This window comes from Sceloporus undulatus, chromosome 3, assembly GCF_019175285.1.
Source record: "Sceloporus undulatus isolate JIND9_A2432 ecotype Alabama chromosome 3, SceUnd_v1.1, whole genome shotgun sequence".
NCBI lineage: Eukaryota > Metazoa > Chordata > Lepidosauria > Squamata > Phrynosomatidae > Sceloporus > Sceloporus undulatus.
In genome coordinates, this window is record NC_056524.1 from 206,327,129 (window position 1) to 206,354,905 (window position 27,777).

Genomic DNA, 27,777 nt, shown 5'->3' on the forward strand with positions numbered 1-27,777 from the left:
CCAAAATATTTAAATGTCAGCTTTTTAAACATGGCCTTTTCAGAAAATTATTACAGCCTGAGTTGCACTTAATGGGAGAGAAAGCATTTTCCCTTCAAAAGATTTAAATAATTTTAATGAAAAGAAACTGGAAAAGCCAACCAAATTCACCTTCTCAAAGAGGCTTTGAGAGTGACAGCTGTAGGTCTTCTCTAATTAGAGTGGAAGGGGACATCTTTCTCAGCAGGAAGCCTTGATGAGAATCAGAAGGCCATTTCCTGCTGAGCTTAGAAATGATTTTTTCCTCTGGTGGCAAATGTAGACTCAGCATATTCTTTGGCCTACCAGAATTTATAAAAGGCTATGTTTAAAAAGGCACATTCATATTGAAAAAGACACATCATCCATCTTTTTCTTAGATCTTTTCATATTACATTTAATGCTGTATTATATATACTTACCTGGTATTAAGGACCACTGAGATCAATGGGTCTAACTTCTGAGTAGGCATATGTAGGATTGTGCTGTGCATTTAGAGTATCTCTAATCTTATGTTACTTTCTGCAAGGAACAACACTCCATGCTTGTAAGGAGTCACATTTAGCTGCACGAGATTAAAATGTGTATAATATCTTCCTTGAATATGCACCTTCAATATTTTGAATTTTTAGGCAAGGTTAAATTTTAAGCAAAATTAAATCTTTTAAATTTGCTGTTATTTCCTTACCTCTTCCCCCTCATTTTTTCCTTTAGCTTTTTTGACAGGCTGCCAAATTTTGGCAGTGCAGTAGCACCCCTGCAAAAAGAACCTTCATCAGGATAAAGATTTTCACTTTAGAGCAAGGCAGAGATTTTGCTTTAAATTGAAAGTTATAATTTTAAAGGGATTCTTTTCAGTGTCACTGAAATGCTGAATATCTAGTATTGGAGTGGGGCCAGCTCCTGTGAGCTTCGCACCACACTTTGAAAGAACAAAAGAGTTCAATTTCTGACTTGATATCATTGTCCTCATTTTTCAAATTTAATTGACATTTAATTGGGAACAGGCAATGCTTTCCTCTTGAGAAAAAAACATTTGCAGTGAAGGGGGCACCGCATAAAGTAATGCCCAGAGACCACCATATGGAAGAAAAAAGGCCACAAATTTATTAATACAGACTACAGGCGGGGTTGGCGTGAAGCATGGGTCAGGAGGTAGCACCGACCAAACCAACTGTTGATTGATGAATCCTGTTGCTCAGTTACAGTTGGGCCTTGGGATGACAAAATGGGGGGCAGGGGTGGTAACGGGATATTCACCTGTTCGCATCTCTGACCCTTGTCACCAGGGGATGCTGATCAGGAATTGCTCCCGCAATGGCATCTCCTCCACAATCCCAGTGCCCCCAGGTCCCTGTGGGACTCCTGATCCAATGCTCTGCAGCACCAGAAGCCACGGCCACCCTATCCATGACCCATGCTACCGCCCCCAGGAAGTTGTGACAGCAACTCCATAACTCTCTTGCAGAAGTAAACCAGGGTGGGGAGATCCAAGCCGGAATGGCAATCTCCGTGCAGCCATGTGGCCTGAAATAAGCCTCTGGGCTGATGAGAAAAGGGGCAGGAACTCCTTGTCACTTCTAACCAACCCACCAATGGGAAGGCTGGAAGCCCTGCCCTTTCCAGTGGCCAAACCAAGCCAAGGCCACATCTGGCTCCCAGTGCATGCTGGGAGTTGTAGTCTCACCTTGGCAGAAGGCTCAGCAACCTCTTAGCACCCCCATCCAATTGCCAAATTGGCTGGCATGGTGAGTGTGAAGTCACACTTGTTGGCTGGCATAATTTCCCCATTTTCAAATAGTTTCATCTCTTTTCTTTTGCCTATTCATGGGCTTAAATCCAACTACCATGATGTATTTTAGGATTTCTCCTCAAGTGACAAATAAAACATCTTTCACCCATTCCCACACCAACCAGTCTGTATGAGGCAGGGCCCAAGCCTTGGTTCTGGTGGGAACTAGCTGTCTAAATGATGTTTGGCCAGTTCAGCAGTGAACCCAATGTATTATACACTTAAGGGTTTTTTTTAATCACCTTTTGCTCTGGATCTTCAAGAGTGCTATGTTGCAGGGCTGGACAGCTGTTTACAATGCATCCTGCTGTGCTGCCCAGTGTTGCCTCCACTGGTGCAAGTGGCTCATTTTGAGGTCAGAACGAGGTGTTTAGCCTTGTGATCAAGACTGGGTGCCTCATTATGAGCTCAGAGCAAGTGGCTCATGCCAGCATTGGTGGTGCTGGCTGGCAGAGTGGGATGCACATGCAAACAGCCATCCTGCATTGCAACAAAGTGCTCAAGGTAATGGGAAACAATACAAAATGAGATAAAACAAGACAAAAGGAGACCAGCTCTGGATTCTACCTATCCCTGCAAATTGTCGTTTCTCATTTTTAAATCCTTTCCAAACTGGCAAATATTCAAATTCTTACGTTAGTCATTGATTTTCTCATTATTTCTCTCATTTAGGGAGATATTCAAAGATCAATAATTCGTGTGGATTTTGGAGATGGGAGTGCTGTGTCATACGCCAATCTCAGTTCAACAGAAGATGGGATCAAACACATCTACCAGAATGTGGGGATTTTCCGAGTAACAGCACAGGTGGAAAACAGCCTGGGGGCTGACAGTGCTGTCCTGTACTTACATGTAAATTGTATGTTCTTACTGTTGGTATATGAAATATTTTTTACATTTGTCTTTCTTGGGGTTGAGTTTCTGTAGGTTGGCAAATACTGCTGACAGTAGAAGTGGGTTTTTTTTTTGTCTTAAACTGATTGTATGAGAAAAATGGGTACCCTACAGAACTGATATGGCTTAGCATTACTCTGTTTTGACAACTCAAGTGAAAAAGAAACATGAATATTAGTTGGATATATTTCCAGCCTGCTTCTTTCCCCATAGCAGTATCCCACACATTGAAGTAGTTGCCAGGGCCAACACATCCTAACAGGAATTCAAAGATTTTGTGTGTATATGTGCAAAAACCTCTGTATTTTGAATCAAATTCACTTTGTTCTTCACAAAACTGAATTTTATTATTAAGCTCAGTTTTTTGTGCAATGGATATTTCACAAAAAGTTCACATATATGCTAAATCTTGCAGAAGTTGGCCATTTCTTTGATAGGATTTCCTGAAACATTGGCAGACCCATTCTTTTTAACATCAGAAGAACTGAGTGTACAGTGGGTCCTTGGTATTCACTGGGGTTTAGCTTCAGGACTTCCAACCCCAATATCAAAATCCATGGATAGTAAGATCCCATTAAATACAATGGCATAGTAAAATGCTGTCCCTTATATAAAATGTTAGAATCAAGGTTTCTTTTTTGGAATCTTTTAAAAATATTTAAAATATTTTGGATAGTTGAATCTATGTGGATTCAGAATTTATAGAAACAGAGGGCTTACAATATTCTTTATATTGTAAGTATCCTTTACCAATAACAGACATTATAAAGTGAGAGACAGAACTGTTCACCTGTAGCTCTGGCTCCTCGCCACTCCTGCTGCTAAGGGTCCAATAGTGCTTAGGATGGACTACAGACTCTAATATTAGATTGTTCTGCCTTTGTGCTAGAATGTCAATCTTATATTTATATATGGAATTTATATGTCACTTGTTATTGTTTCCCTAACAAAATAATGTATGGTTTAATAATTATATGAAAGACATTTAGATTAATAATTGGAAACGGCAAGAACTCAAATAACCAAAATGAAAAACAAACCAATGAAATAAAATTGCTTGCTCTGCTTCATATTCATTCTCATCTTTATGGAAATGGCAGAGAAACAACAGCCAGGCCTTGATTGTAAAGGTCACTGGAAACTAACAGAGAAATGGTAATGTCCTCAAGAGAGGTTTGGAGGGTCTCAGATAACAGGACCATACAATCTGCTGCAATTTGACAGGAGATGGTTCTGCAGGGACCCATTACCATAGGGCGCCACTGTGTTTGCAAGCTAATGAGGCCACTAGATAGAAGAGCAGTTTGCTTATGCAGGCAACAGACTGAAGTGACAAAGTCATTGTTTAGGTCACTTCTCTCTTATAAAGGGATCCCCCCTCCCCACAAAATTTGATCAGCACAATACAATATTAGAACAGACTGCAAAGACTTAAAGGGCTACTTGGGACCCCCAAGAGGATCACAAACATTGTAGCCTGTGATGTTTTCTTTAATGTTTCCAGAAAAGAATGCACAAGCAGCCTTCATACTTGTAGATTCCACAGCATTTGCCATGGGAGCTGTGTAAGGCCCCAGGCATTGTAGGATTGCAGATCCCACCAATTCTAGCCAAGTCTAGCCAAGTTAGCTAATAGTGAGGGATTATGGGAGGACTGCATACTTTCTACTCCTGCACTTGGTGGTAGTTTGAGAAGTGCAGATGCCATTGCTGGGGTGCTGGGAGTATGGGTGGGGAAATAATCTACATTTTCCTTGTATGCATTTTAGTACAAAGCCTGGCAATGGGTATCCATGACATTTTTTTTATGTGACCAAACACGCATCTGATAAGAAAAAAATATGGTTGTGGCCTAACCATATAAGTTCTAACATATATTTTAAAAATAGGAATGAAAAGAGCAATTACAAATAAATAAAACTGCAATGGCTGCATATGCAGGGATAATATCTAGATACAACCCCATTTCATGAAAAGGATTATTACCTTTGTAGCCTAAGCCAGTGTGATTAGTGATTTGAGCATTGGTCTATGACTCTGGGGATCAGGGCTCTAATCCCTGCTCAGCCATGGAAATCCACTGGGTAACCTTGGGTGAGTCACATCCTCTCAGCCCCAGAAAACCCTATGATCATCTCAGGGTTGCCATAAGTCGTAAACGATTTGAAGGCACACAACAACAGTAGCAGCATAAGGAAGCAGTTCAGAGCTTGGAAACATTCCCCTTTTTTGGACTAGAACACCCATATTCAGATTATCAATCCAGCTAGTGAAATACTGTTTGCTCTACAATTCAAATCATTGGCCAGTTTAGCTAAATATCTTCTCATGACTAGCTGCAGCTTCCCAGTGCAGAAATCTTTCATGTCATTTCCTATCTGACTGATGTTGGAGGCAAGCGCTGTGAGAGATGGGACCGGGAAGTCTACCTGAGCATTGTGTGAATTCTTAGTGCATGGTGCACATTTTCTTATTACAGATCTTGTGATGTATAAAATGTTACTTTCATCAAGACTGGAAAACTTAACAAAATGACTATCTGTCCCTATCAAAAATGTCAACTGGTCTGTTGAGCTCTATTGGGACAGGGCCGTATGCAGCCCTCCACCCAGCTGCTACTCTTGGTTTTGGTGGTCCTTGACCCCTCAAGATTCCTCAGACGAAAAAGGTAAATTCGCTCTCCTTAGAGGCCCAACAGACACTTTCAGAAACATTTCAGGTTGCCCCCTGAACATGCCCCCCCCCCAAAAAAAATCTGGATCAGGAGCTGTATTGTAAAAGTCTGCAGAAATGGAACTTGTCCTTCTAACTCACAAAAACTTATTCTTTACCTGCAGCAGCCCCAATAACATGGTGGATACAGTACCAAATAATCCAGTTCGCTGGGTGTGGGCGGGGCCGGCGTTCCAGGCTGTGCATCTGCCCTTGCAAAAGGAGAAGTTCTTGCCCACATGCGAAACAAACTTACTGGACCAAGTTTGCTGCAAGTGTACTTTAATGCACCAACAGAATTCCTCTTCCCTTCCCTGTGCCCAACAAACAAAGGCCAAAAGGACCGATAAGCCCCTTTCTTAAGTCCTGGGAGTCAAGCACCTTAGGCCACCAGCTTCTCAACTCGGTGTCTTCAGGCCCCAGCCTTTCCGCCCTGCAGAGTGCTTCTCAAGGGTTCCCAGTTGGCCTTGTCATGCCCCTGGGGGAGGGCCAAACTCCCACCTCTCCCCTTAGGTCCCACCACTCGTCCTCTAGGTCCCTGACCGTGGGTCGTGCCCACTCCTCCTTGTCCAGTAGGTGTAGAACACCCTCCGCTCGCGGGTTCCGCAACTCTACCTCCTGATGAGCCCCAGCCTCGGAAGCTGGGTCTGGCCTGGAGGGACACCGGGATTCTTCTCTCCCTGGGCTCCTCTTGACCTGCACTGTCCCTCTCCTCTCGTCCCTGCCTCCCGCCTCCTCTTCCGCGACGTCCTCCTCCTTCCTTTTCCACCTGGCCCACTTCCGCCCTCTCAGCTCTCCAGCCCCGTGCTCCCCTCACTACACTGGGATCCACTCCTCGATGAGGCCCGTGATGTTGATTTGAAAGTGGCACCTGTGGTGAAGGTCGACTGGGTTGGAGAGATTTGATTGAGCAAATGTAATGTGAACTCAGTTTGGTACACATCTGCACAGATCGGGATCTCCCCAGTACAAAAAAATGTGATGTGAATGGCCCCGTGTGTGATGATGAATTTCCACAACCCCAAATATTGCTGCAGTGGAGGATGGTAGGGAGCAGTGAATACTGGATGAATAGCAAGATATTATCCTCCAAGATATCCAGAGACCCCTGGGAGTTGCTTGTCAGTTGCATCTAGCACAGGGCAAAGTGAGATGCCTGCCGTCTTTTCTCTCCCTGTAAGAGAATGGAGGGAGGGAAAGAAGACAGTCATCCTGTAGGATAATATCATTGCCGTTCATCCAGCATTCACTGCCCCTCCACCCTCCACTGCCAGCAATATTTGGGGTTGTGAAAAATTCATCATCCACACAGGGGCCATTCACACTAAATTTTTGTACTGAGGAGATGCCGATCTGTGCAGTGAGTGTGATACCAAATGACATTCACACTACATTTAGCTCATCAGGTCTCTCCAACCCTCCGGCATTCACATGGTGCCACTTTCGGATCAACGGCAGTGCCTCATGGCAGGAATGGATCCCCAGCAATCCAGATTTCGTACCGCATTCGCACTACTGAAGATGCGAATTGCTCTGGTCCCCCCCCCAAGACATGGTGGCTGAATGCAGGTAAGTTGCCTTTTCACTAGCCCCCCCCCCCACACACACACTACACGACTCAGGAGTGTTCAAGGAATATGTGAACGCCCATGAAATAAACTGGTTTCCCAACAGTTTATTTCATACTGTGGATACCCCCAAATAGTAGAGAATTTTAATCATGGCAACAATAATTTAAAAAATGCTGTAAGTTGGACTTATGTAGTGAGTCTACCTAACTACTAACCAAATTCCAGACCCGGGCGGGTTATAGACCGCCATTTGGTGCGGTCTGGACCCGCCCCTTCCCGGAGTATCGGGGCTTCAGCGGCCACACCGGCAGCCGCTGAGGCCCTGATCCGCCGCTTTCAGGCTGCGGGGAAGCAGCAAAACGCCGCTTCCCCGCGCCGAAAAGGGGTGTCCTGGGGCTTCAAGCCCCAAGGACACCCCGGCGGTGGGGGAGCAGGAGGCCCCTTTCTCCCTTGCTTCGCTGGCGCAGCCGTCTGAAGGCTGCGCCCAGCGAAGCAAGCGGCGCCGCGGACCAGGAAGGAGCTCCGAAACGGAGCTCTTTCCTGGTCCGCAGAAGGGCGCCCTAGGCGCCCTGCCGGCGGTTGAGGACGCAATCCACGCCGCCCCGTCTAGAGGTGGCGCGGCCGTCACTCCTCACGGTGGCGGCCATGGAAGGGCCGCCGCCGTTTAGTGCGTGACGAGCACGCACTAGGGTTAGGCGGTGCGGAAGCACCGCCCTTTTGTAACCCTAGTGCGTGCTCGTCACGCATAAAACGCCGGTCTGTAACCGGCCCCTGTTTGCAAAAAACAGAATGGACTCTTGGCCACCTCCAGTGTTTGTTTATTGGGTCTTCATATTTTACTTGCAAAGGTTTTGGCATCTGTGTGTCCCCAGAAGCTACCAGGGGAAAAAAGAGCTTCCAGCCCTCCGCAGTTGCATGAAATGATTCTAATGGATCTTGTTAACTGCTCTAGGCAATCCAAAATACTTTGCATTTCAACAAGGTAACTCACAATAATATAGTGTTTCTGGGAAGATTTATTTTTCCCAGACAGGTTGCTGAGAGGATTGCAGACAAGCTAGAGAGGGGTGAGAAACTCAAGGTCAGTGTACATGTAACACACGACTCAGATACCAAAAGTTCTAAATGCTTTGACTGTAAAAGCTTAGATCCCTATCACCATGATAATGAAACCTCGGATATACCCATTAATCCATGAAGTCTGATTGCCAACTATTATTGTTATCACCTTGACGTTAAATATTTGTATCGCATATTTTCTAGGTCTGCCGGCCTGTGGCAGAGTTAGGGGTGCGCTATCTATATGCTGGATGCCCTAACCCTGCTCCCAGGGTGCCATTTTGGTGCACACTGGTCTACACGGCACATGCCAACTGATGCCCTTCTGGTGCTGAATCCTCATCCATCGCAGCTATGGTGCCCCTTGCAAGACCCAAAAAGGATCCGCTTTTGCGGCTCCTTTTTGCGCTCTCCAGAGGCCCCAATCCAGCCAATGGGCAGCTGCAGACTGCCCCTTTGGGGGTGTCTGCATAGCCCAAAGTTTCAAAACTTAGCATGTACTAATAAAGACTCAGTTAAGAAAATTGGTATGTTCTCAGCAGACCCCTATGGGGGGGGAAATACCACAAAAACATCTTTGCCACCCCTGTGTAATCCCGCCCCTATCCAGTTCCTTTTTCTATGAGAGGAACTAAATATACCTAAATAACCCTTGTAGTGCTAACGGCATTTGAGTACACAGGGAACTTTGGTCTGAAAATATGTTTTATGCCCCTCCTCCCTTGAAGTAGCACAGATCTATCTCATGCTTAAAGATCAATGTTCCGAATCCACTTGAGAAGTTGCAAATTTGTAACTTAAAGGTAAAGGTTGACATGATTGTCTAGTCATGTCCGACTATAGGGGGTGGTGCATGTCTTGTTACTAAGCTGAAGGAGCCAGTGTTGTCAAGACAACTTTGTGGCCATGTGGCCAACATGACTAAATGCCAAGGCACAGAGAAGCTTGTTCCTTTCCTACCAAGTGGACCTATTTATCAACTTGCACTTTACATTGAGATGGCAGAAGTGGACTAGTGATGGGAGCTCACTCATCACAGACGCTTGGGTGTTGAAGGCTGAACTGCTGACTTGCTGTCATCAGAGTCAGTATCTTAATTGCTAAGCACCATGTCCCCAGAATCCAGTGTCCTTGGGTGGGTCATATTCATAACTATTTGTATTCACAATCCTATATTTTCCTAATTCAGGATTACATAAGATTGTGAAAATCCACCAATCTCACTACTGGCAGCAGCCAGTGTGAATGAAGGAGGTCAGTTCCTCCTGGTGATCAGGAAACAGAAAAGTAATGTTTCCACAATACCACCCCTTGAAAAATCTCTGGCCAAGAGTGGAAGTTGCAATGGGGACCCTGCTTCGCCTTTTGCAATGGAGACCATTCATGGGAGGGAGGAGAACTTCCGTCATCTGTTTTACTGAAACAAGGGAGTGGAACCCGATTGATCAAGTGGTTGCACCCAATAAGGGGGTATGGGAGTTGTCAGCCTGAGAGTCACTATGTAGCTGTAACTAGACTGGCTAATATTGTAAGTGCCCATGTGGATCGGCCAGAATTGTAGATAAACTCCATCAATCTGATAGGTTCTTGTGGAGGTCAATCCTATTTTACTGGTAACAGGAAATATTTAAATAATAAATGACCAAAATATGGCAAAATAACAATACATAAATGAAGTTAGCATCGTTCCTTGCTATTTGTGTCATGTAGTAGAAGTACACAACACCATGCTGTTCTGAAGCTGCATTTTTTAAACTGCTCCCCCTCCCTTTCCAGTATCTTGAGTGCAGTAGTTATCAGCATTTTCTACTTCAAGTTTGGAATCCGATTAGTTAGGTCCCAATCAGAGTTAGAACATTAATATTTTTGAATGATGAACACAGTCTAATCCCATTGGATTCAATGAGTCTATTGTAGTTGGGACCCAATGGATGCATTTAAGCATTAAAAAATCATCGACAACTGATATAACACTTAAATGAGAATATATGTTGTTTGTAGTTTTCTAGGTGGTTGAAAATAGCCATCCAGGATAGCAACGGGATGTATTCTTCAGTAAGTCATTTGTGAAGGATGGCACTAAATAATTTTAGCAATTTTCTTCCTATAGCTAGCAAATCTTTGAAAACCAGAGTTTTCACTTATTTCAATTTGAAATTATTTTACGCCAATTCCATGGAGAGTTTTTACTAAAATAGCTCTTTTTCTGCACAGGAGCGGAAACTGCACACAATTGTTATTTCATAGAGCAGAAATGTTATTTTCTTTTCATAAAACAACACACATGTAATTTTTTTCAGAGGATTTTTCTCCCCATGGTTTCGAAAACTTGAAAAAATGTTTTAACAGTTTTTTCAAAATATTTACATTTATTACAGCTCTGCAAGCAGACAGAAATGTCTCGTATTTTTGTTGTTGTATCCACTCTCAGTCGACCAACCATGGTGACCCTGTGGATGAGACACTCCAAGACTTCCTAGCCCTGTTCTGCTCGCATGTCCTGCAATTCATACCCATGACCTCCTAATAGGTCCTCACCTAACATGTGCCTTCCTCTCTTCCTACTTCCCTCCCCTCCTAGCATTATTGTTTTTTTGTCCCAGTGATCGTCTCCTCATGATGTGGCCAAAGTACGACCGCCTCAGTCTTGTCATCTTGGCTTCCAGAGAGATTTGTGGTTTGATCTGCTCTAGGACCCATTTGTTTGGCTTCTTGGTTGTCCATAATAACCTCAGCACTCTTCTCAGCACCACATCTCAAATGAATTAATTCTCTTCCTATTCGCTTTCTTAACTGTCCAGCTCTCACATCCATACATGGTAATAGGGAATACAATGGCTTGTATGATTCTAACTTTCGTGTTCAGTTGTAGGTCTTTACATTTTAGAATATTTTCTAGTCCTCTCATAGCTGCCCTCCCTATTCTTAGTCTTCTTATGATTTCCTGACTTCAGTCTGCACTCTGATCAATATTTGATCCCAGTTATGAAAATTATTTTACTATTTTTATTTCCTCATTGTCTATGTTGAATCTATGTACATTTTCTGTGGTCATTATTTCTGTTTTCTTTATGTTCAACAATAAGCCTGTCTTTGCACTTTATCTTCCTTAGTAGTTGTTCCAAGTCTGTGATGTTTTTGGCTAGTAGTACGGTGTCATCTGCATATCTTAGATTGTTGATATTCCTTCCTCCTATTTTCACTCCTCCTCCTTCTGTGTTCAGTCCTGCTTTTTGTATAATGTGTTTTGCAGTTGAACAGATAGGGTGAGATGATACAGCCTTGTCTGATCCCTTTGCCAATTGGGAAACATTCTGTTTCTCTGTGTTCTGTACTGACAGTGGCCTCCTATCCTGAGTAAAGATTCCTCATTAGGACTATCAGATGTGTTGGCCCTCCCATGTCTTTAAGGATATTCCATAGTCTTTTGTGATCTATGCAGTCAAAGGCCTTGCTATAGTCTCTAAAGCACATGTTGATTTTATTTTATTTTTAGAATTCCTTAGTGCAACCATTAGCCACTGTATGTTTGCAATGTGGTCCCTAGTGTCCCTTTCTTTCCTAAATCCTGCTTGCATCTCTGTGATTTCTCTCTCCATATATGGTTGGAGTCTTATGTTGCAGAATTTTGAGCATGATTTTGCTTGTGTGAGAGACTAAAGTTATGGTCCTATAGTTGCTGCAGTCTTTTGTATCTCCTTTTGGTGGATAGGGATGTATATTGATCATTTCCAGTATGTTGGCCATTGTTTTGTTTTCCATATCTGTTGACATATGTTGGTTAGTTGATTCTGTTAGTGTGGATTGAAGCAATTCAAATGGAAGATCATCTGTTCCTGGTGATTTATTTTTTTCCCATTTCTCTAATTGCAGCTTCCACCTCTGTTTTTAGAATGTGGGGCTCATCTTCATATGGCTCTTTGATTCATATGTCTTTCATTTTGTTATTCCTTTTATATAGCTCTTCTGTATTCTGCATCCAGCATCTTTATATTCCTTCCTGATCTTGAATTATGTTGTTTTCATTGTCATAATTCCAGGTCCTTGGTTTGAATTTTCCTTTGCTATCCTTTTCATTTGATCCAAATGAAAAAATTCTAGAAGTAAACTGGGGAGTTTGGATATTTTGGCTGTATATCTATGCTACAACTATTTGGAAGTAGGCTCAATTCATTTCAAGGGGGGATGTACTTTTGAGCAGCCATTCACTGGTTTATACATTTTTAAATAAATACTTGATTGTATTCTTGCAGCATATTGCATGAATGGAGAGGTAGCAGGAATTACCTTAATTCAACCAGTGCAGCAGGACAAATGTTTTACATCACATTAACATTTTTCATAGTTGAATATCAACTTCAGTTTTGTGAATTTATGGCAGAAAGCTTCATCCACTGACCAAATCCCCAAAATTTTGATGGACCAGTGTTTTACAGCCATCTATAACCTGTCCAGGAAGTTTTGAAAACACTGCACAGTAGCATTGAAAAACTCCAAGATTCCTCGAGTCAAATTCCCTGCCAGTGCAAGAATACACAGCTAAAACATCCCTAGGAATAGACCATCTAATTGCTTGGAAACTTGAATTCCTTCAGAGTTTTAGCTCTCTTGATCTTCTTTCTACAAATATTGGCTATTTCTTCCTTGTTGATTTGTCCTTCTTCAGTATTTTATGCATGGCCCTTTTCAGTCATCTAAAAGCTTTTTAGCCATCGACTCTATTTTCTTTAGATGCCTCCAACTTTTCTTTCTTCTTGGAATTATTTGTGATTGTACCATCAGTATCTCACTTTTAAGAAAGACCCATCCATGATGAACTCTCCTTTCACTGAATGCTCCATGCAGGCTTGACCAGTATCTCTATAAGCTTATCAAAATTGGATTTCTTACTATCCAGTGGGAATGTCCAACTGCACTCAAATTTTTCTCTATTTAATAAATCTCAGGAGGACATGGTCACTTCCACCCAAGTTTTGCACTACTTCCACATTGTTGACCAGTTCTTCCCTGCTGGTGAGCATGACAGAAAGTGTTACAATATCACTTTCTCCTGCCATTTTGAGAGGAACTGCAGAGGAAACTGGAGACATTTTGGCTCACTGTGAGTGGGTACAGTCTGCAGAGGTGTGGCAAACTAGCCACTGGTTCCTGTGCCTAGTACGAAGGCATCTAATACAATGGCTTATTTCCTCTGGCTGCTTCCAGTTGTTCCTTCCTGCCAAATCGAAGTGTTTTGATTTGTTTTATTTCATTTTTTTTCTGTTCATTTTTTCTCTTTACTTTAAAAATAAACAATAACAAATGAAAGGCAGAAGGCAGTACGGACAAGTATAAATGAATTCCCTCCAGACATTGTAACTTATGTGTGCATAAGAAATAAGAGGCAAGATCTTTGGAGAATTAAATAGGTATTTTGAAATACATTCTTTCCTAACATAGATTCTTAATGGTTGAATTAAAGAACCCCACCTAGCAATGTAGTGAGATAAAGGCTATATTGTTCATATTAAGCAGCCTTACACTGAGTCAGATCAATGGTACAACTAGGACATAATTGTTTACTCTGATTGGCAGCAACTATATTAGATCTCATGCACACTTGTCCTGCTCAATATTTTTTTTGCCAGGAATTGAATTTTGAGACCTTCTGGGAACAAAGTGTGTCTTCTATCATTATTCTGTGGGCTGTCTCAATGACAGCAATCTGTGCTTGAAAAAGTAAATGTATTGTCACTGAGATGCGTTCTTTTCATCATAATTAGGCACCCTTTGCTCATTTCAGCTGCCCCTGAGACACATTCTTTTGAACAGAACACTCATATGTGGCACATTTTCCTGCACTGAGTTTGTCATTTCTCTAAAACCATAACATTCCCAAGCTTCCTTGATTTTCCACCCTAATCATAAACTATATTTAAGCACATCATCACCAAACTGCCCTAAGACTATGTATTTGTATCATTGTGAGATGTTTTCTGTCCTGAATAGCTTCAAGCATGGTTTCTAAACTGTTATAAGGTCAAGACAATGACATGGCTTGAAAAATTAAAAGTGAAATCATATTTTCACTGTTTGCAATTCAGTCTGAAGATGTGTATATGGTTCAGTGCTGATTTATGTACAACAGTATTCTTATATGAAAGTTACAGTATTATTGTGTCTGAATCTACAATTATAGAAAAGTATGCCTAATGATCTTCCTGGTACATTCTAAGTGCATGTTCCAAGAAGTTGAAGTTGACTATGATTTCCCAATGTGAATACAGTATGCCATGTGTATAAATACTACAGGATGAAATATACATATAGGGATCACAGAAAGTCCAATATGAAAATCATTTATACTCTATTCTATTGACTTTTTAATTTAAAAAAATCAGTAACAAATCCAGTAAGTTCTGACTCCCAAATAAGCATGTGCACACTTGTTGCCAAAGGTGAGATAAAACTGTGTAGCAAGTACTTCATGGTCCTGACAGAAACTCAGGAAAGGGGGACTAGAGGGATTACAGAAATACAATATTAATGTATAAAACTCATATACACTTTTCCCCCTCCTTTTCCTCCTTGTTTCCAGGCCCTTTGGAACACGTTCATTTGTCATTGCCATTTGTAACAACAAAAAACAAAGAAGTTAATGCCACAGCAGTGTTGTGGCCCAGTCAAGTTGGAACGCTAACTTACATCTGGTGGTTTGGAAACAACACTGAGGTCTGTATTTTGTACAGAAAAATGAGTTATGAAATCATGACATAATCACATTATCATGGGGCTTGTGAATTCTCTTGAGGAACATATTTAGGACCCTGAAAATCACAGAGAGCATTTCTCAGCACTTTTATGTTGCAAATCGGCTTTTTTAAAAAACAAACTTGCTTAACTGCAACTGTTTGGGACTCATTTACATCTTATGCAGATCACTAATCCCCCATTGGACACGGCTGAAGAGATGAAACTGAGAAAACTGCACAGTGACAGATTATCAAAGATTCCAAGATTGAAATACCCCCATTTCCTTAATGTAAAATGCAGACCCCCCCCCCTTTTATAGCTTATTCGACAGCCCCAGAGTTCAGACATTAAGTTTTGAATTTGGTTGATGATCTCTTTGTACTGCTCTTGGGCTTGAAGCAGTATTCCCCCCCCCCTCCCCATCTTCAGGATTAACAAAAAGAAATGTTTGCCAACAGTCCCAACACCTACTCTTTTATAATGCTAAACCTATATGAAACTCTAATTTGTGCTATAAAGCTACAAGAATGCCTCATTACTGCACACTAGGAGAAGTGAAATGACATATAGTACATTTCTCTGCCTACGGACACTATTTAGCTTAAGAATATGCCAAAATAACACACTATCCACTTTCTCCTTCATTCATGTGTTGGAAAAATCTTAACCAGTGCTTGATAAAGTGTTCTTTTTGTATGTGGCTGCGCTCTTCTGAAACTCTGTTAAATTTCAACAGAGACTAAGGAGAATTGACAGTAGCATGACTGAAGATGTCTTCATATATCAGCGGCTTTTCTTAGGGGTTATCCAGAGTGATCCATTTTGGTTATTTGAATGACCACTGAATGGTGGAAGGGAAATCCCTAGGCACTGCTCTCTCTAAATAATAATCATATATGCAGCAATGATCATGACACAATGTAGCTGTGATCCTACAGTGGCAGGATGAAGTGTGAACCTTCACCAAGCATACCAATACCCCCTTTGTGCAACTGACCTGTCTGTTGCTAGAATCTGTCTCCACACCCACTCAGTGCCCAGGCAGCATGCAAATACCTTTCTGCAATGAGAAACAGAAAAAGAATGCCATCCCATAGATCTCCTGAAGGTCTGGATGCCTTTATGCTCTTAGCCAGATGCCACCTGGGCACTCCTACCCTCCCCTAGCCCATGGGAGGCTCACTCCAGCAGATGACATGTTGGCTGTGGGGAAAGATTTAGTAAATACACTGTCATCTGTGAGAGTAGACCAGTTAGTAAATTGATGGTCCAGTCAGTAATCTCCCCTTCTGTATGGTGATATTGAGCATCATCCATGAAGTAACAGCTTTTATTGCTGTCTTTTGGCTAGCATTACAGCATCACATTGACAGCAATGCAATACCTGGACCACTAAGAAGTGACATGCTAAAATGCTCCTTGGTGTTTTAGAATGGCACAACTGGAAGTAACACTGAAGTCACTTTACAGCTATAAGTGCTAGAATCCACTTTAATTTAAAGCAAAATGTCTTCATCTTCATTTGATTGGTGATGAGTATTGGGCTACTTTATTACTCTATCAATAACGAATAATGAATTTGCTACTTTGTTATGAATATGTCACTTGTTTTTGTATGTAATGTTTGTGCTTTGTAGTATTTGTTTGTGTGTTGGGGGGATAGATCAGTGATGGATTTCTATTTGGAGTCTGTGGGCATAGCATCCACAGCTTCCCACTTAGGTATTGCATTTACCAGAATGTCAGGATTCTCTATTTTAAGACTGGGGGCACTACAGGAATGTTTTCCAAAGGTAATGAGTTATGTTAAGCTGTTCTCATATGATGCTTTCTTTTGAATGATTCAGAGGAAGGTTTTCACTGATGCTTACAGATGAACATATTGTACCCAGGATAGGTGAAGAAATCTTGCCCTGGTCAAAATGGGTAGTCCTGCGAAGTGTAGACTTATTTTCTTTAGTCATTTTGAATTCAATCATCATCTTTCTGCTTTGTGCACATTATGGTCTCAATTATGTACATTCTTTTTTGAGAGTTTTCTGGATAGATATCCTGCCATTAAATATTCTGTTGATTCATTCTGTTGATTCATTCTAGACTGACTAATTAGGATAATGCATTTTACCTCCTGCAGCACCAACAGTAGGTTTTCAGTAACAGTTGCCGATAAACATGAGTAGGAGGCATCTTTTCTGCTTGTGGGCTTCCCATAGGTGTCTGGTTAGATAGTGTGGGAACAGAGGGCTGGAGTAGGCAGGCCTTTAGTCTAAAACTGCACAGTGTTTCTATAAAATTGTAGGGAGGTGAAGGATTTCAGGAGACAGTACTTTTTATGTCTCTTCTCCAGGTGGATCATACTGGACATCTTTAATTCAGGTGTATTTTTGTTAACAGTTTTCGGGGAAGAACTCTTGATCTGGCTTTCTGTGCAGTTAAAAATAGCAACATCTTTATGTACTTACCTCCTTTCCCTTCTTTTGCTTTTTGCAGCCATTGGTCACTTTAGAAGGGAGCATCACATTTACATTCTCTGCAGAAGGAATGAACACCATCACAGTGCAAGTTTCTGCAGGAAATGCCATTCTGCAAGACACCAAAATGATTGCAGTGTATGGTGAGCCCTATCTTGTTCACGGTTGTTGATTCATTCCTTAGGCTGGCATGGGCCTTTCCCCTGTTCCTCGTAAATTCAGGCTAAAGGTTAGAAGGACACCAGAGATATAATAACATATAAGGTAGGATGTGAGAGCCAATGTAGCACAGTGGTTTGAGTGTTAGACTAGGACTCTGGAGGCCAGGATTCAAATCCCAGTTTGGCCATGAAAGTCCACTGGATGGCCTTGGGCAAGTCACATGCTTTCACCCTCAGGAAAGGCAATGGGAAACCTTCTCTGAACAAATCTTGCCAAGAAACCCCCATTATAGGGTCACCTTAGGGTCACCATAAGTCGGAAAAGACTTGAATATACACAACACACACATACACACCAACACACACACAAGGTAGAATGTATGTCAGCTGCACGAATCAAGAAAAAAGGCTTTTGCGGAGTTATTAAGTGTTCTAAGGAGTTGAAGGAGGAGAAAAAAAAGAAGATATTCCTGATATTTGGCAGCACGCCAACATGAATGGATGTTTTATCACTTTATGTTTTTTTAGCTCTAAGGAAACCCTTGATTTCAGGTCACTCTTCGCTCCAGCCCATCCAAATTTATACCCTTAATTCCAACATATCCTCCATGTTAGTACTAAAGTCTAATATTATCCTCCGTAGGTCATTGCGTTCACTTTGTGATATTTAGAAAAGTGTAATAACTGTCTCAGAATAGAGTGAGTCTAGACCTATTTTAAAATTGAAAACAGAAACATTCTACATGGTATGAATACTTGGGGTCGAAGTCTCATCTTAGTGGCACCCAACTGAACACTTTCTCAAATTGCAGAAGATTAACAATAGGCAAAAAAGCAAGATAGCCATGTGTGAAAAATGTAGAATGAGAAATATTTTCTACCAAAGTATGCTCAGCAGCTGTATTTCCCCATTCCATGTTCTCAATGTTGATTTTGGATGAGGATGGGGATGGGTGGGAGAGAATCTGAACAGAATATGTAAATCTAATAGCCATAGCTCCACCAAACTACTGTCTAGCACAGTCAGATATCTAACTCTCTTGTCAGATATCTGAGTGTAACGCTTCTCATCAGTGCTAGTCTTCAGTTTCTACTCTCTCCTCCCACTGTTCAGCACTCTACTGTAATTGCTATGATGGCTTCTCTTATTTGGGGGAATGTCTTAGAGTGTTTCATTTGCATCCTTTCAAAAGACAAATATTCTGATTGCTACATAAGATGCTTCCATTTGGAGGTAATATTGAAGGGAGAGAAATCAGAGCAACTAATGCAAATGGCATTTTTGTTTCACAGAAAGCAGTCAGTAGGTTGGTTCTTAGACATCTAACACTTAATGATTTGATTGTCAACAAAGCCTCAGATTTATCTAAACTAAGAGCTTACTCTGGGTCAATGCAAGGTTGAAACTGATTTTAATTAGAAGCATCAAGACAGAAAATACTTAAGTATTAGTGCACGTGATACTGGTTATTGTTTGTGTTTGGAGGCTTAAGTAGCATTATTGTCAAAATGGGGGGAAAGGTAGTTGTAGTTAAAGCCATGCAAAACAAACAGGCAAGGATTGATTCATAACACCACCAAGGCTTGAGGACAGGGTCTCTCTGTCTGGCCAAGACTGTAATCAGTTGCAATGATTAAAATTCTAAAGCAACTGTGATCAATTTTTCAGATGAGTAATTTTCCATACACATTAAGCAGTCTCAGTAAAAATAAACAGACTGACAGATGGTCAGATGTGCATCACTGTATTCCCTGACCATGTAAAAAGATCTTACAGCCATCAGGTGCCCTGGTGGCACAGTGGTTAAATGTCAGTACTGCAGCCACAAGGTTGTGAGTTCAATCCCAGGTAGGGCTCCAAGATCCACTCAACCTTCCATCCTTTCAGAGGTCGGTAAAATGAGAACCTAGCTTGTTGGGCACAATTGGCTTACACATTGTAAACTGCTTAGGGAGGTGAATATCTGCCTTTCCAGTGTTGGGAAAGTCCTGGTTGCCTATGTGCATACTATTTTGATGCTGTCACCAGAAACTTTAGTATGTGATTATGTGTATACAGTGCATACAGTGGTATTGGTGATGCATGTAATATTAGGTTCTAGATTTCTTCACCCACAATAAAATAGTTTTCTGTCACACATGACTGGTAATTTTGTTCTAAGCAATTATTTGCCAGTGCAGCATGTTGGAAGATCAGACTGTTAATGAAGCTGTGTTATCTAGTATGCATATTGATTAGAAGTCTGAGCACATTTTAGAAGTTCAGTAGCCAAGTCTTAGGAGCTTTCACACATTATAGCCTGTCACTCTTTTCCTCCTAGAGCAATTTCGATCTCTAAGGTTATCTTTCTCTCCAAATCTGGATGAATACAATCCAGACATTCCTGAATGGAGACGGGACATCAGTCGAGTAATCAAGACAGCCCTTGTTGAGGTAAGCAGGAAACTACATTATCACTTCCAAATGGTACAATAAGCTACCCAGTTTGGAAGCTGATATCCATCCAAAAGCTAGTCTGAGACACAGGAAAGAAATACAGGAACTGGATACTGTGATCTTACAAAGTTAATATTAAGAAATGTCCCATAGTTTACTTTAGGAAAAAAAATAACATTTTCTTCTCCTCACAGCTCCTTTCTTTGTTTTGCAGGCTAGTTATGTTTCTGTTATATTTACCTTTTTCAGAATATGAAATAAGTGATGTTTAAAAAATTATTTTATTTGTAACCTGAGAGAAAGCGTTTAAATGTACAGTTGGGTTTGGTCATCTCATTTTCTTTTCAGTTTATACTGTTTCCGTCTAGCATTTTATCTATATTCATGGTTACATTCAACCAGTAGCAGCCAGGCTTTCTGGGTCACTGCAGGCTGCCCCTGTGGCTGAGTTGTGATAATGCAGTTCATTAATCACTCCTGCTATGTTTGTTTCGTAGTGGAATATAACACTAAAATGGTCAGATTTTCTTTACAGAGTACATGTTCCAGAACCCAGATCAAGGGAGTCCTGAGACTTGGTGTGCAAATGACATTCTTGGGGAAATAATGTAGAGGTCTGTGTTACTAACATAGTCCTGTCAGATTTGTTGAGAATGATGTAGTATTTGTAAAGTCAGAACAGAGAGTGATTCAATGTAATTTAAGTCATCACATTCTGAATAATTTTACATAACTTGTCTTGATCTTTGCAATAGATCTTTGGCCCTCTCTTAATTGGCAATTGATTATTGCAATTTTTTTCATTGCAAATTAAGATAAGACAAAGACATATTTGTCTCACCCTTAATTTGAGTAATATTGTGAAATGATATGGAGATATCTACAACTGGACATGACTATACAAGCACGTCAAAGGGGAAACCTTTACCTTTTGACCTTTTGATGGAGATATAAACATTTAGGCTACAAACTTTATCTAAAATATAGACTGTCATAGATTCATGATGAATGTCTGGCTCGGAAAATCATGCTCTGACAGGTACTCAGATATACAAATGTGGCAAACCTACTGAGGGCATTCAATGTGTAAGTGAATCTGTCATGATATTTTCACATAGGATCTTTCTAAAAAAAAAATCATTCCCTTAAAATAGACCCATCATTTGTTAAGAACTAAGACTTTGTTAAGAACTTGGTGGAAAGGAGCTTTGAAGGTTTCCAGCTCCCATATGGACTTAAGGAAAAGTGTACATTCAAAGACATACAGGAGTTCACCCTGCAAAATCAGAGGGAGAGAAAAGCCTGCCAGCTCCATCAGGCCTGGCCTAAAGGAAGAAGGAAACCCTCCCTCCAATCCATCTGCCATGGCCCAGGCCTCAGAGGGAGAGAAGAATTGCTGGACCTGATCCCTTTCCTCACTATCATTCCCTTCTCCTTTTGTGTCGTGTCTTTTTAGATTGTAAGCCTGAGAGCAGGGAAAGGTCTAATTAAAAATAATAATAATTGTAAGCTGCTCTGAGAGCCTTTAGGGCTGAAGGGCGGGGTATAAATACTCTAAATAGTAAATAAAATGTCCGTCCCCTTATGTTTGTACCTTTTAGGGATTCTGTCACTACTAATTATGTCATGACCATCTGTCATCACTGTGCACAGTTAGAAGAAGTGCATTTCACCTGTTTCCTTTCTGTTGCTTATAATGACAAATGGACAATGGAAAACATGTGTAGTATGTCTGGAAAGGCTCATTTTATGTTTGTTGCCACCATTGAAGTCCTACACAGGTATCTGAAACAGGTACCTGAAACATAAACAAAGCCTTTAGTCCCCAATACAGTAGATTCATTGAGTCAGTGGAAATTTGGTCTGTCAACAAACTTGAATAAAGCTTCTTTTATTCAATAGGTGTATTTTAGTTGTGACTGACACTGAATTTAGGCTTGAATTTCCTAAATGATTGGGCCAACAAGGCAAGAAAATCAAAACAGAATTGCTCAGTGGATTCCCCAAATTCCTTTCTCAGATTTTGAAAGTTCATTGTCCTGAAATAGCTGGTCTCTGTTGTCATGCCACCAAAGGGATACTTTTAAGCCTGCCTATTCATCTGTACCAGTTTCCTTATTTTGAAAACATCACTATGTATGCTGCAGTTTCTCTTGCACTATGTGCATTAATGCATTTTCTTTGTAGGAAATATGGGGCTATCAACATAAGTGACAGTGCTTAATTAAAACACTGTTTTTAAAATAAAAAACACAGCAGTTAAAACAATTCTGTACTATCAAATTTCAGTTTGAGAAAACTGAAACTTCTTCCTCAGATTGTCACTTGATAATTTGCAGTATGTCATTTGAACATACAATGCTGAAATCAGTTAAACTACCCCCCCCCCCGCATTTAATCTGATTTTATCCTGTCATGATGAAGAGGATATATATCCCAATTTGTAAGAGATATTGTTCCTTTAGTCTGAGAAATCAGAAAAAGGACTGTGATTTTTCTTTCCCCGAAGGCAGCCATTTCCAGACTATTTCAGCCACACAGGGTTTACTGTTTACTGATAGTTTTTCTTTCTGCCTCTTAGGCAACAGGTATTTCCAGCAAACATATCTTGGTGGCAATCCTGCCAGGTTTACCCACATCAGCTGAGCTCTTTATTTTGCCCTATAACGATGCAACAGGAGAAGACAGACAAACAGCAGAAGATCTCCAGCAGGTATCTATTCCTTTTTTATTGTGGTGTTGGGAGAGATTGCCTTTTATCTACTGTGAAATCAAATGGCTAAAGTTGAGAATTTCAAGGAAAAAGTGAAGGTAACACAAATTTCATATTAACTTTTTTTTTCCATTTGTAGAACTGCTCATCTGCATGATAAACTTCAACAGTAGGAAGTGCCTGTTTCTGAGTTAGACAAGGTTATGTCTGACACATATACTGACAATGATAATATATTATATAGGATCAAAGGAATAACCTAATGGAACAATTTAGCAATAAAATAGTGATTGCAAGAAGGCACAGAATACCACATCTTAATATGGGGAGAAAAACTCACAATTGTCATAATTTATTTAAAGATGTGAGAAATAAAGCCTAGTTGTTGGGTATATTGTTGTGTGTATTTTCATAAACTAAATCCACATTTAGATGTGAACAACAAGTTGGCAGAAAGGATTTTCTTTCGCTCCTTTCTAAAAAAACAGCCCTTTCAATGCCTACATAGAAGACTAAGAAATTTTCAACTGTGGTACAAGGTAGAATCTGTGAAAACCTACAGGATGATATATAGAGTCCCTCCACCCACAAAAGTAAGATATTTGGATCCAATCCATTCTCTCATAGAAGGAGGATCAGCTGTACAGTGACCTAAACAATGAAGTATGTAGAGAGATCTTGTAGCACCTTTGAGACTAACTAAAGAAAGACATTTGCAGCATATGCTTTTGTAGACTTAAATCTACTTCCTCAGATAGTCTACGAATGCTCATGATGCCAACCTCTTTCTTTAGTTAGTCTAAAGGTGCTATAAGATCTCTTTACATATGGATTCTACAAACTAACATGGCCATATCTTTGGATTCTAAGGTTTGTATACGTATTCACTAACTGTAAGAAGTTCATATGAAGACGGATGTCTCATAGATGTGAACAGAAATTCAGGAAATTTTCTGCAAAATTGTCTACTGTCCTGTCTTGAATGAATTGAGATGAAAGTGTATACTTTAACGATATTCAGATTTATCCAGCAGTTGATGGAGGGATTCTAGGGGGGTTGGAATTGTCCAAACCAAGTACAATTTGTTTTAGAAATCACTGCTTTTAGAATTGCATGCATGAATTTGTTTGGCATTTTCTTTTTCAAAAACTTAATAATGTTTATTGAATTTTTTTTGAAAAAACATACAGAAACATAGAAGACATATGAACACACAAGAACTTACTGAAAATTAACAAAACATTGACATCTTCAAACCAATAACAAACACCTCCATTATGATCCCTTCCTCCACACATCAGAACACATTCATGACATAATTATACTTACTACTCCCCTTTCCACCATCATTTAAAATTAAGACATCCCTCCCTTGTTTGAAATTTAAAAATCAATGCTTTTAGAAATATATGGATGAATTTGTTTGGCATTTTCTAAAAGTTCAAAATTTAATCATTATCTAGATAAGATCATTATTTCCCCCCAGTATGTCCAGCTATCAATGCTATTAGATTTAGCAGTTTTTAGAAGCACATATAAATCTATCAACTTTAGCAAGCAGATACTTTAATTTGTTAAAAAGAATGATCTATAAAATTGAGAACAAAATTGATCACTAAGAATTAGTTGATAGATTTTCTTTCTCATGAACATGAAGATTGCATTTAAAACCAACATTTGGAAATGTTGAAAATGTTTACAGTCAAATCTGTATTCTGACATTTCCTCAGATTTAATATGCTTTTGGTAGTATTTCAGTCCATGCAAGCTTTATTTTAAACCCCAGTGGCAAAGCAGAAATCACCCCCAGTTTATGATTTATATTTGTTTTGACCCTTTCATTTTTATCCTGCTTTACAAACAACTTATCTTTGTACATTTCCCCCCATACTAATAACAAGAAGGAATGAAGATTTACTTCCATGCAAAGCCCTTCCCACCAGCACAAATAGCAAATAAATGCAATACACAGATCCTTAGATTTACAGCCAACCCAACTCACCCTCAGCACTTGGCTTTTTATTGAATTTCACAGATCATTATATTGATATTTTTCCTCTATATTCCCAAGCACTGTGTGATCATATAATATTGTACCTCTAGCACTGTTGTCATCAGAAACCTTTATAGGAAGACAAGAGCAGTTTTGCTTTAAAGAGGGATTGCACTGTCTCAAGCGTTTCATGAAGGGAGAAGATTGTAATTGCTATGTTACAGGAACTGATTCTTTCTTTATGGTTAAACATTTCCCACAGTGCCATTCTGGTTTGCCAAGACACAAAGATCTGCATACATTTTATTTTGTGAAATTCACACCTCATTTCATAATTTCCCTCTTGATGTTGGCATTTTGTTCTCAGATACCTAACTTCTCTAATTCCCAGTGATAGAAGCAAAGTTTCTTGACATCTTCAGCAATTAAAAATGTAGAATGACATAGAAAGCCACTATTAAACTGCACATTTGTGTTTTTTAAAATTAAACTTTCATTAAAATGGCTTCAGTAAGGTAGACACTAAGCAGCAGCTGATGGACATGTTCTTTTGCTTTCACAATGGCATATCTACTCTTTTTATTAGGTACCTTGGAATTTTGTGTTAATTAATTGAAAGTGTACATTACTATATACAATCAGTAATACTTTTACAAATATGTTTGTTGTAGACAGAAACTCAACTGAGTATGTATTGCACAAAATTCATGTTCTTCCTTCCACAAAAAAATCCACCTTAGTTAGTACGTATCACAGGAATTCATGATGGGTTAAAAAACAAGCTATGTGCAGTAATGATTTCCCTATTATAGCCAACTGTAAAGGAATATGTGATAATCTGCTCTGAAAAAATATATCTATCATGACTAGGTAGAGTATGCTCTCCATACTCCGAGCCAGAAAAACAGCTGAAACATTTTTTTCTGTTTTTCAACAGGTTCTGGGTTCATGGCCATAAATAAAGCAAGTGCTAGGGGGAAAACTCCCCTAATTTTGTCCTTCCCTTTCAATTTATGAACTGTAGGGCATGTGATACAGGAGTCTAGTATCTGTTTAGGCAGTGCTAGATTTCATGGGTGAGTTCTACAGATCTTGATTACAGCAAATAAGTGAATATCATGTACCACTCACTATCAAAGGCTTTCCAGTATATGGTGCAGTCTCCTCTCTCTCCCACAATGGACTGTATTGAAATCAGTACTCTGTGTGGTCATCTGAATCTACCTATAGCCATTTTAGGTTACTTTTAACTTTCTTGGTGTTAAGAATCTGAACCATGTCCAAAAGAGGGCGACTAAAATGGTGAAGGGTCTAGAAACCATGCCCCATGAGGAATGACTTAGGGAGCTGGGGATGTTTAGCCTGGAGAAGAGAAGGTTAAGAGGTTAATGATAGCCCTGTTTAAATACTTGAAGGGATATCATATTGAAGAGGGAGCAAGCTTGCTTTCTGCTGCTCCAGAGAACAGGACCCAGAACAATTGATGCAAGCTCCAGGAAAAGAGATTCCACCTCAACATTAGAAGGAACTCCCTGACAGTAAGGGCTGTTTGACAGTGGAACAAACTTCCTCAGAGTGTACTGGAGTCTCCCTCCTTGGAGGTCTTTAAACAGAGGCTGGCTGGGCATCTGTTGTGGATGCTTTGATTTAAAGTTCCTGCATAGCAGGGGGTTGGACTGGATGGCCCTTATGCTCTCTTCCAACTCTACGATTCTATGATCCTTAGGCTGCACTATACAGCAGAGTTCATAGCGGATAACAAGGGTATAAAACATATGGTTACCAGCTGGGGATGCTTTACCTGCAGATCCTGTGTTGAGTAAGGGGTTGGACTCAATGACCCATGAGGTCTCTTTGAACTCTGTGATTCTATGATGATTTGAAATGAGCATTCCTAGCTATTTTAAAAGGAATCCCCCATATTAAATTTAATGACCTGATTTGCTTTCAAATTTTGGTAACACAGCTGTGGGTTGTAGGGTGGAATTGGTATAAGATCTGCTGAAGTTACATACAAATATCAAATTTTTGAAAAGGCAGCTATGAGTTGTAGAGGAGAAATTGGCATCAGACCTGGTAAGTTGCCTACATGCATCATATGTCCTTGCTTGGGGATGAATCTCACTGAACATGGTGGGATGTACCTCCAAGGACAGATATGCATATAATTGTGCTGTTAAACCCAAAGAAGGTCTAAAAGAGCAAGGTGGCATCTATATCTTATCTGTATATTTCTGAGTGCGCTCACATGATTCATTAGCAATGAATTAACTAGTATGCATTCAGCATTCATTGTGTTGACCTACTGTCATGCAGTATTGTCGCACCTCTAATTGAAATGCATCCATATAGAGCAGGGGTCGGCAACCTCTGGTCCGGATGCGGCCCGCGGAGGCCTTTCCACCGGCCCCTGCTCACTCCTGCCGCTGATTGTGGCTTTTTGCCTCTCTGAGCGCCGCCATTTTATTTCTCAAAATGGCGGCAAAGTCTCGTGTGACTTTTCCAGTGGTTGTGCGAGACTTCACCGCCATTTTGTTTCTCAGAATGGCGGCGGCCTAGAGGCGAAGTCTCGCACGACCACAGGAAACCTCTAAGAGGCCCACTGCGGCCGCCGGAGCCCTCGAACAGGGCTTTGGCGGCGGCAAAGGGGCCGGCAAAGAGGAGGAGTCCTCCAGCGCTGGTGGCCCCTGCTGGCTTTTTTGCCAGCCTCTGATGGGGCCAGGGGCCCCATCAGGGGCCGGCAAAGAGGGGGAGGCCTCCGGGTTGTTTTCTGAGGGACAACAACCCGGCCCCCGGCTCAGAAAGGTTGCCTACCCCTGATATAGAGTGACAACAAGAAAATGCTTTATGCAAAATATTGTAGACTGGAAGATATGCCAATTATAAAAGAAGTGGGTGGGGGGAGTGGTGTATGACAGGTAATGAGGGTAGTATTGTGCATGCAAAAGGAAGAAGCCAGAAAATAAAATGTGTTGGTGGGACAACAGTTCCTCCTTACCAAAGAACTGTTATTGTGGAGCAACAGACATACTTAGTGGATTAAAAGATCAACATTTAAAAGTAATTTAAGTATTTTAGACAAACCAGGTACCTAAAGAAAACAGCCTTAGCTCTGTAACTCTGCCAACTCAGATACTAATTTACTGGAAATATTATAGTTCTGCTGAAGAGGACTCTCTCTCTCTCTCTCTCTCTCTCTCTCTCTCTCTCTCTCTCTCTCTCT

The 27,777-nt window shown here is 40.6% G+C and overlaps 1 protein-coding gene across 5 annotated transcripts in view; it reads left to right on the top strand.

Annotated features, from left to right (window-relative positions):
- Nucleotides 1–27,777, top strand: part of SORCS1 (sortilin related VPS10 domain containing receptor 1) — a 553,983-nt gene that overhangs the window by 493,335 nt on the left and 32,871 nt on the right. For all 5 annotated transcript variants that reach the window (XM_042460820.1, XM_042460822.1, XM_042460821.1 and 2 more), the window contains exons 19-23: nucleotides 2,483–2,669; nucleotides 14,624–14,757; nucleotides 17,269–17,392; nucleotides 19,732–19,844; nucleotides 22,429–22,560. In XM_042460820.1, the coding sequence (XP_042316754.1) occupies nucleotides 2,483–2,669; nucleotides 14,624–14,757; nucleotides 17,269–17,392; nucleotides 19,732–19,844; nucleotides 22,429–22,560 (690 nt within the window). The remainder of the gene's footprint in view (nucleotides 1–2,482; nucleotides 2,670–14,623; nucleotides 14,758–17,268; nucleotides 17,393–19,731; nucleotides 19,845–22,428; nucleotides 22,561–27,777) is intronic.